Source organism: Cinclus cinclus, chromosome 26 (genome assembly GCF_963662255.1).
Source record: "Cinclus cinclus chromosome 26, bCinCin1.1, whole genome shotgun sequence".
NCBI lineage: Eukaryota > Metazoa > Chordata > Aves > Passeriformes > Cinclidae > Cinclus > Cinclus cinclus.
The window spans coordinates 2724801-2734582 of NC_085071.1; the positions used below are offsets into that span (position 1 = coordinate 2724801).

Genomic DNA, 9782 nt, shown 5'->3' on the forward strand with positions numbered 1-9782 from the left:
CTCCATTCACCCTGCATTTGGCAAGAAGCAGAGACATGAGGAGGGGATCTCACATCTTACATCGTTTTTCCTCTTGCATCCAGTGGTGTTTGTGTGGCTTTTTCCTGAAACACTGCAGTTCCAGCACAGTGGGGACCTGCCTTCACAGCCCATCACTTGCTGGAAGCAGTGTGTGTTCAGGAGCAGTGCAAATCACATTTGTGCTTGTGGCCAAACTCCTGTGTATTAGCAGTAAAATGACACTGTTGAGTCTATAGCACTATTTGTTTAATTAAACTTTAACTATCTGCTCCCTGCCTCTCCACCACTAATTGTGGCATGTTTCCCTATAAAGTGCCAACTGCCAGCCTTTAGTTAAATCCAACGGTTTATGTAAGGAAATCTGCCTAAGGATCAGCCACCTCCTCCTCCTCCAACTCTGGTTATCAAGGGTGAAGGATCCTTTATCTTGCCTGAGTGCAGTTGTACCCTGCCACTTGCAAGAGCATCTTGTTTACAGATGATTCCCAGGGGCAATAATCATCCTCTTGCCTCATCTCCTTCTCCCTTCCCTGGAGGTATCATTCACTGAGCAGTTCCCTGTATCCTTGTAATTTTAGGAAGCCCCTCAGTCTCTCTTGCACTGACCTTGCCACAAAGCCCCCAGCTCTGCTGCAGTGTTACAGCCCAACCAGACACTGACCTGTGCAGGGATAGGGAACTTGGAGATCACTGTGTGCCTTCAGTTTTACCTCCTGGGCAAAAAAACATCATGCCCCCAGGGCCTCATCCATGGCCTTCGAGTGTGTGATCACCAGCATGTGAGAACAGGCTCACATATTTGCAGAATGCATCACAGCACATTCCTGTCATGACACTGTTAATTTTTGAGTGCAGTAATTTCTGAGGGTGAGTTTTGGATCCTCAGCTTAGCACCAACAGGAACCTGTGCATGTGCTCTCCCAGCCTCAGCCTGAAATTCCTTGTGCTGATGCCAATCCCTGCTGTGAGAGCTCTGGGGTTTTTGGGAGCACTCACATACGTGTTTGTGTGACCCAGCTCATCTGGGTGAATTGTCCCAGTGTCCTGGCAAGCTGAAGCTCTCTGTCACCTCAGAAGGTTCTGAGTTTCCTTGGAGGGTTGAAATGCACAGCTTGGACCTGTTCCCATGCCCACATCCACTGTCCTGTGACAGCTCAGAGGGCTGTGCCCACTGAGCCTTCTGACCCCACTCCTGCCTCTGTCCTTCCCTGGCAGTCAGCACCCTTCCCAGATGTTTAATGGGAAATGTTTTGGGGTTTAAACGGATCTGTCCTGTTGAACAGGAGACCAAATGTAGTTGGAAGCAGCTACAGTGGAAACCCATTGGTGTAATGACACCCAGAGGAGAGTCTGGCTGGGCAGGGGATCTCCACCTAGCTCAGGCCAGGGCAGCCAGCTCTGGTTTGAGTCCAGTCTTGGGCTGAAATGCAATGGTGGGAGTGCAGGAGGGGTTTGAAGTTATTCAGGAATAGCCACGAGCCAGCAAAACTTTTTTTATGCATCCAGAGCAGGTGAGAACACACTTGTTGTCCATGCAGGAAGCAAGTGACAAGTGGGCCAGCACAGGACAGGTCACCAGGAGTAGCAGTCTTCACACAGCAGCTTGTAGGTGAGACTTAGGGCTGTACTGTTTCTGGGCACAACCCAGAGACCTAAAAGCAAAGAAAGGCAGCAGTGCCTCAAGTGCAGAGTGGCAAAGCCCTGGTGTGGGAACAGCAATTACCCAGTGCTAACCCCACACTGGGGCGGCCAACAGGCAGGCAAAGGTGTTCCCATTTCATATCCTTACAATGTGAAGCCCTGGAAGGTCAGGGCTGGACCAGCTGAACTGGCCTCTGGATCTCTCCTTAATCACAGGCAGCAGGACACGAGACCAGAAGATCCCAGCTCTCACAATAGTGCCACAGTTCATAGAAACCAGAGCAAATGAGGTGTAGCCAGGAGAGGCTGCCCCAGTCAATGGTACTCAACATCTGCAGCACTTGGGGACCTCTTCAGGCTCTGGCAAGCTGCACTTCCCTTCATTGGAGTGTGCATCAGCTTAGAAGGGAATTTGGGAAAATTTCAACAGCTTCTGGGTCTCACAGGCTGCAGCTCCTGCACCCTCACCATGATCCCAGTTCAGCACAGCAGTGCTGTGCTGGCTTCTCACCTGCTGCTCCTGTAGTAGGGAAGTGCCAGGGAAGAAACCCAGGGCCTGGCCTGGCCAGTGCACAGGCTTCCTCAGCCTTGTCACCTGCTGTGCTGTTGGAGTGGCAGCAGCTCAGGGCTGTGAGCTGCCCTCTGGGTCCCTACAGATGCTGGTGGAGGAGCTACAGCTCCCAGCCACGTGTGCTGGCAGGTCTGGAGTGCACAGGTAATGCCCCTCTCTGTGGAGCTGCTTCCCTCCTTGGCAGGTGTTTCATAATGAAGAACACAGGTATTTGAGGGTGACTCACGAGGCACAAGAACCACCTGGGCTGAGACTCAGCTGTGCCATAGTAGAACCTGCAAAGGTGGCCCTGCAATGGAGCTGTCACAGTGTCACAGCAGAGGCAGATCTGTCACCCTGGACAGTCTCCTCAGCCCCTCCCTCCCAGTAGTGCCACGGACAGCTGCAAATTCACTGCATGTCTAGAGAAGGTGAGGAAGCCACTCACTATTTCTCTAATAACCTGCCTGGGGAGAGCCCTCAGCCCAGGCTCTCCTGTGCATGTTCCAGTACAGGGAGTAGGCCTTCAATATGGTTAGGCTGGAAAAGGGCCCAGCAGAAGGCCAGGAAGGATGAGCAGCTCATCACCAGCATGTTGCTTTTGGGGCCAGAGAACCAGCACGGTGTGGGAGCATTGCCTGGCCCTGGTGGCACAGCTCCCTCCTGCTCTGCATGTGTGTCTGACACCCCAGTGCCAAACACCAGGGCTGTTCCCTTGCAGGTTGATGATGAGGATGTGCAGTGTGTGACTCCTCGGGGTGCTGCGTGTGACTCCCACGGTGCCCCTTGGCCACAGAGGGGCCCAAGGCAGCCAGGCCACAGGGCTGGGCCAGAGCTGGTGGTGGCATTAACAGAGTAGCTGAACAAAAGAGCTGCTGCTCCAGTCTGGGACCATTGTCACTACACTGGTTGGACTGGAACTAGCAGATGGTGGCACCAGTTGCAGATTGGCAGCTGTGGCAGTCCTGGTTTGATGCCTGTGCTGGGGAGAGACCAGCCAGGGGTTGGACCCAGTGAGCACTGCTGCTGCTGTGGCTCTGCCCTGCATGGGAGCACGGGGCTGTGGCGTTCGGGTGCGCTAACTGCAGCTTGGTGCATTCCAGGTGAAACCTTTGTCCTGGGAGATGGCCTCCCAGGGCCCTTAGAGCCTCGCCTGGACCCCATGGACTCTGCCTTGAACTCTGTCAATTCATCCAGCCACAGCAGGAGCTCCAGAGACTATCGCCTGCCAGGATACAGGCACCTGCACCAGCCCTCTAGCCTCAGCCAGGGCAGCACCTCTGCCCTGCGCAGGCTTAGCTCTGGGGGTAAGAGCTCAGAACAGCCCTGCAGCTGTAAATTGGGCAGTAAAGGGCTATTGTAACTCCAGTTACACATTTCTAACTTCAGCAAGTACCAGAGGCTGGGCTCTGCACAGCCAGCCAAGTCTGTTAGGCATGATGGCAGGTGGCAGTGTGGACAGGTGATATTTCTCCTTTGGCTGGTGACTGGGTGGACTTGGAGGTCAGTGGGGAGAAAGGAACAGGCAGGAGCTGAACTGTGTCCAAGTGATAAATGGGTGTCTTGAGTCTGCAAAGATGGATTGGGAATGGCTGGGGAGTTGCCTGGTGAGGCTGGGAGGATGGGCAGATGCATGAGTGGCACTTGTCTGTATGGAGGAAGAGGGACAGGAGAGCTGAACTGCTCATTGCAGCATGTGGGGTTGTCATTTGAGGTGCATGGTGTCAGTAAAAGCCTCTGAAAAGCTCAGGCTGCTGGTGCCTCCCCCTCAGGTTTTCAGGCAGAGCTGAGACAAGGGGCTGTGCACACTGGGAGCAGGAGCTGTGCCAGCTCAAGCTGTGCTTTTGGACAACGGGAGGTCACCTGTGGGTTCAGTCCATCAGAAGATGTAGCCAGTGAAAACATAAACCAGCTTTGCTGTGTTAAATGTGCTACAGGTGTTGGAAGGGGAGAGATGTAGGAATGGCAGGGGGGTGTTCTGCTCAGGTGGCAGTGTCAGCCCATGGACAAGGAGGAGTGGGAGCTGGGGACAAAAAAGGGCTTTGTGGGGCTTGAGAGAGGGGACAGGGGCTCAGCATAGAAGGCTGCCCTGAAAATTCAGGCCTAAGGAGAGGGAATAAGGCATTGGTGCCTGACCTGCACCACAGGAATGTGGGGCATTCCTGGGACATGCCCCTTGCTGTGTCTCTGCCCTGCTGTGAGAGAGGAGCTGAGTGATGGATTGAGGGGGGATGACTGTAGGGCAGTGCCAGGGACCCCCATAACAGCACTGTCTGGCATCCCCAGGGTCGGACAGGTACCTCAGCTCCCGGGACGTCTCCCGGCTCAGCAGCCGTGACCCCTCATCCTGGACAGTGGAGGAGGTGATGCAGTTCATCCGTGAGTCAGACCCACAGCTGGGCCCCCATGCTGACCTCTTCAGAAAACATGTGAGTGCCACGGTTCATGTACAGTGGGTGTGGGTGTGGGGCTCTGTGTGACATCTGGGAGGGGGCAAATCACACAAGCAAAATGCAGGAGAGTCAGAACACGGCAGCACTTCAGACCAGATGGAGTTTTGTACTTAAAAAGATTCTCATAAGTCCTGCTCATGCCCTGTCTGGGCTTAAATCCTTATCAGAACCCCTCAGAGGCAGCCTGGGTGCATACAGAGCCTCTGCAGTGAATCCCAGTGCTGAAAACACAAACTCTGCTCCTCCTGGAGTCTAATGGCAAATTTCTCCTTCCAAGAAACACATTCCAAGTGGGATTCACAGAGTGTGTTGCTGCTCAGCTCCTGTAACAGCGAGTCTCCTAAGGCTCTGGTCCTATCTTTAAGTGCAAAACAGCTGTAGACACAGCGTGGAGTTTGTACCATCACAGCTAAAGAGAGGTTTGGCAGCTGAGCCCTGCAAGAGCTGTGTTCCCTCTGCCTTAGGATAACATCCATGTTCTGGTGCTGCTCATGGACAGCAGTGGGAGCAAACACCCAGTGCTGTGTCCTGCTCTGAGCTGGGCTGACCCAACACTTTTATTTTTTAATTTGTTCTAATTTAGAAACACCAGTAATTGAGAAATGTTTGTTTAATTATGCAAAAGCTGCCTAGGGACGGAAGTTCCCTGGATTGTCAATCCTATGGAGAACCTTGCTTTTGTCTGTGGATGGGAAAAACATAACCAGACTTGGTACTGGAGATCCCTGGAGATCTCACCAACCTGAAAGCAACAGAGCATTGACATAGGACAGAATTTTCTGTTATTCGAGGTTGTGATTTTTATTTTTTATTTACAAGCCCGTTAACATTTTCTTCATGGAAAACTGTCCAGTGCAAAGCTCTGGACCCAGCCTGGACTGGGCCATGGACAGGAGTGCTGCAAGGAACTGTGAGACTTCTACTTTCAAATGCCAAGTATAAAGCTGTTTTCAGGTTATTCTAAGCTTCATGATTCATCCCCTCCTTAGGCTCAGGAGGGACACATCTGGCACTGCTGTCAAGCATCAAATGCTTTGAAAGCTGCCGTGTTGGAATCAGCCCCAGTGGGGATGAGGAGCTGCACCAGTCTCTGCCAGTGGCTGGGACTGTGCTGTGAAGCTCCAGAAATAGAACCATAGAATCATTCAGGTTGGAAAAGCCTTTTGAGGTTGTACAGTCCAACATTCCCCCGGCACTGCCAGGGCCACCACTAACCACTTTCCCAAGTGCCCCATCCATTTGCTTTGAGCACATCAGGGATCGTGATTTCAGCCCATGCAGGTGCCTAACCACTCTTTCAGGGAAGAAATTTTTCCTAATATCCAGCGACAGAGCACAGGCTTTTTGGGTTTTGGGATCTATTCCCTCACCTCCATCTTCAGCTATGACTTCAGGGCTGTGTGTGTCACAGCAGGGCTGCCACCACCGGCACATCCTCTGCCAGATTTCTTCTGGGCTGGGATGACAATGCCCTGGAGTGAGCAATTGCTCCTCTGTATTGCCACTGCCTCTGTCATTCCCCTGTCAGTGAAACCTCCCTTTTCCTTCCTCCCCACCTCCCTTCAGGATAATGGCTCCTGGATGTTGATCACCCAGGAATTCCCATCACGCTCACTGGTCTGGGGCTGCAGCAGGGTGGATGTAGGGCTGTCCATACTGGGTTCTCCATACTGGGACATCCACACTGGGATTCTCCTGAGCAGGGCTCTCACAGTCAGCCCTTCTGTTGCATTTTGGGCCTGGCCTGGCTCGGGCAGGGCTGGGGCTCCCAGGTGCCATCACAAACACTGTCGTTCATCCTCGCAGGAGATCGATGGGAAAGCCCTGCTCTTGCTTCGGAGTGACATGATGATGAAGTACATGGGGCTGAAGCTGGGGCCAGCCCTGAAGCTCACTTACCACATCGACAAGCTAAAGCAAGGCAAGTTCTGAGAGGACTCCTGGCAGGATGGAACCTGGAAGCTCCACTCCCGGCCGTCCCCACCCGCGCTCACCTGCCGACAGGTTCGCATGCACACACCCCCTTCCGCCGCAGACGGGCACTCCCGACCACGGCCGGGCCCCGGGCGCCCCACCCAGCCCGGCCAGGCCCCCACAGCGCTCAGGAGGAGCCCGGCACAGCCGGGCTTTGCACCAGACTCGAGCTGTGGGCGTTGGAAGCGGAGGGTCTCTTCCCTGCTGCCCAGCCAGCACTTCTCCATGAGCTCATGCTCCTGTTTCCCTGGCATGGAGCCACGCTCCAGGCAGTGCCCGTGGGGACAGAGAACAGGGACTGGGTGTTTGCCTCTTCTCCTCCACGCCTACTCGGGGCAGCCCCTGGGCACTGAACCTGCCCAGCCTTAAGGGGCTCGGTGCCCCCAAGCCACCCTCAGCCCTGTGGCACCACAGCGAGCTCAGAGCATTGACCACTCAACCCCGTCTTCCACACTGCAGGAACCTGTCCACCCAGCTCTGCCTGCCCCCAGCTCCTGACCTGGCTCCAGCTGGGCACACCGAACTGGGGTGGAGGGCTTCATATTTATTCCAGATTGGGGAGACCGTGTGGGAGCGTGGAGTGAGCTGGGAGAGCAGGGCTGGGCCTGGTGTGTTCCTGGGTGGTGTTGGAGGCTGCCTGGATGCTGCAGGACTTGGCTGATCCTTCTCGCCGCCTTCTTTTTTTTTTTTTTTAATTTTTTTTTTTACTAATGAGTTGTCTGTTTCAAATGATGAGGTGATTTTCCTACCTGTGTTGAACTCGCAACTTTTGGTGATTTTTAGCCAGAGCTGCTAAGGTTTGTCTTCCCAGGGGCACTCCTGCTCCTCTAGAGTTTGTCTGTCCCAGCTAAGTGTGTGCAAGAGGGTTTTGGGTCTGACCAGAGCATCCCAGGGTGGTGACCTGTCCTGGTGTTGCTCTTCCTGTGAGGGCATTATCCTTCCCGAGGCACCTGTTGGTCCCAAGCAGTTTAATGTATTTATTTTTGATGGCACTCGAGTGGTTCCTGTGGTGGCAGACACATTTCTGCAGCTGCACGAGGAATGTCAGAGTGGAGCCACCAGCTGTGCCAGCGCAGTGTCCCCTGAACAGCAGCTGCCAGCTCGGGGCTGCCCATGGAGTGGGGGCTGCCTGAAACCCGGAGCATCACTGGCACCAGCCTGGCCTGAGCTGGGATAGGACTGACAGGACAGGGCTGACAGGACAGGGCTGACGGGGCCAGCACGGGCTGTCCCCAGTGTGTGCCCACAGACACATACAAGCACATACACGTGCTTCCTCTGCAGTGACCAAAGAGCTGGGACAGAATCTCCACTCCAAGCACTTCCTTCTCCTGTCCTCAGCTCACCCTCTGCATCCAGAGCCACAGCTCACACCCTCCCCTGCAGCCTCGAGGGCCTGGCCAGCAGCACGACGGGCCCCTGTGGTGACCAACCCTCCAGGCTCTTGCACTGAGTCAGGTTTACCCCTAAGGGGCAAAGTTGCAAAAAAAAAAAAAAAAAAAAAAAAAAAAAAAAAAAACACAAAAACAAAACCCCAAACCCCAAAGTAATAAAAGGCAAAATGGCTTTTTGTTCTATAGCGCAGCCTGTGCTGCCGGCCCCGGGGCTGGGGGCTCGGGCTGCTCACAGAGCCCCTCGCTGTGACCCGGCACCAGCCCTGCTGCAGCCAGGCCCCAGCAGGGTCAGCCAGTGCTTTCCTCTGCACTTATTTTACTTGATTTGTTTATAAATAAAAAGATACCAAGTTCCTCCCTGCTGTTTGTGCACTGATGGCAGCACCAGGCTGAGCCCCATCCTTGGGGGGGGGGGGGAAAGCATAGGGACGGGCAGTGGGTGCTGCCCTGGGACTGACCCCTGGGATTGAACCCCCCCAGGACTGACCCCCTGGATTGACCCCCAGGGTTCCCCCAGCTGCTCCTCCGGGCAGGGAGGGACAGCAGGGCCAGGGCAAGGCTGAGGGAAGTGAAGGAACAGGACAGAATGACCCGGGGGTGCTTGGTGAGGCTGGCGAGGCACACATCGTGCCCACCAGCCAGGCTGACTCCTCTCCCTGTACAGAGGCTTTTGCAATTCCTTGTTCCAGTCTGGAGTTTGAGGGGGATCGCCATCGCTGTCTGCAGCCCTCAGAGCTCTGTCTGGGGCCCTGTGTCGGTGAGGGAGATGGGCAAAGAGCCCTCGCAGCCCTGAGTCCCTCACGCTGCTCCCCAGCACCCCCCATCGCCATGAGCACCGACCCACACGAGCTCCTGAGGGCTGCCTGGGGCTCCTCCATCCCACAGGGAAACACGGAGGGACCAGAGGCTGGAGAGGGCCTGGCCGGGCCCCAGACCTGGGGCTCGACAGGACGAGAGTGACAAGTGATGGAGAGAGGGGTGATGGGTCTCACCTCCATGTACTCAGAGCCGTGGGTTTGTGTCCCAGCTTCCAACTGCCCCCGGAGCACCTGGTGACATCCCGCAAGGGCTGGTGGCAGAAGGCAGGTGAGGGGCACCCAGCCCCGGGAGGGCAGTGAGGTGAGTGCTGGAAAGTCTTTGGGGTCCAGCAGAAGGTGAAGGGGCAGAAGCCCCCAGGTCTCTCCTTGCAGGCCTCACTGAGGAGCCCAGGGCTCCTGTCCAGGTGCCTCACCTCGGGGGCCACTTGTCACAGCACAGGGACCCCTCCCAGGCCCACTGCAGGGGGGGCAGCACAGCCTGGGGGGCACTGGACCCATCCCTGGTTTGGGCTGGGACTCTGCTGTTGGGGCACAGCAGTGCTTGGGTGAGGCCCCAAAACCACCACACTCCCACACCTCCGTGCCAAGGCCCAGGGCCGCCCAATTTATTTGTAAAATTCACTGCGTGCCTCTTTAACTGCTCCTGTGTGTTGTGTCCCAGCTCAGGAGCTGAGTGAAGTGCAGCAGCTCAGGGTGGGCACCAAAGCAGAGCTCCCCCTGCCACTGGGTGCAGTGCCCCAGCGGGCTCAGGGCTGCTGTGGGACCAACAAACCCAGGGGCTGGACAGTGGCAACAGCCCAGTCCTGCCTAGGCTGAGCACCTGGGGGTGGCTCTGCACCCCTGCCCCAGCTCTCCCACGAGGACCCTGAAACTGGGAGCACAGGGACAGCCCCATCGCAGTGCTGAGGATGAGGGATCGAAGGGACAACAG

At 55.7% G+C, this 9782-nt stretch overlaps 1 protein-coding gene across 1 annotated transcript in view; it reads left to right on the forward strand.

Moving 5' to 3' along the window:
- The window catches only part of SCMH1 (Scm polycomb group protein homolog 1), a 41743-nt gene extending 33341 nt beyond the window's left edge, over positions 1 to 8402 (forward strand). Inside the window, exons 10-12 of the mRNA XM_062508878.1 lie at positions 3316 to 3519; positions 4499 to 4641; positions 6472 to 8402. Of these exons, the coding sequence (XP_062364862.1) occupies positions 3316 to 3519; positions 4499 to 4641; positions 6472 to 6597 (473 nt within the window). The 3' untranslated portion in view covers positions 6598 to 8402. The remainder of the gene's footprint in view (positions 1 to 3315; positions 3520 to 4498; positions 4642 to 6471) is intronic.
- The last annotated feature ends 1380 nt before the right edge of the window (positions 8403 to 9782 follow it).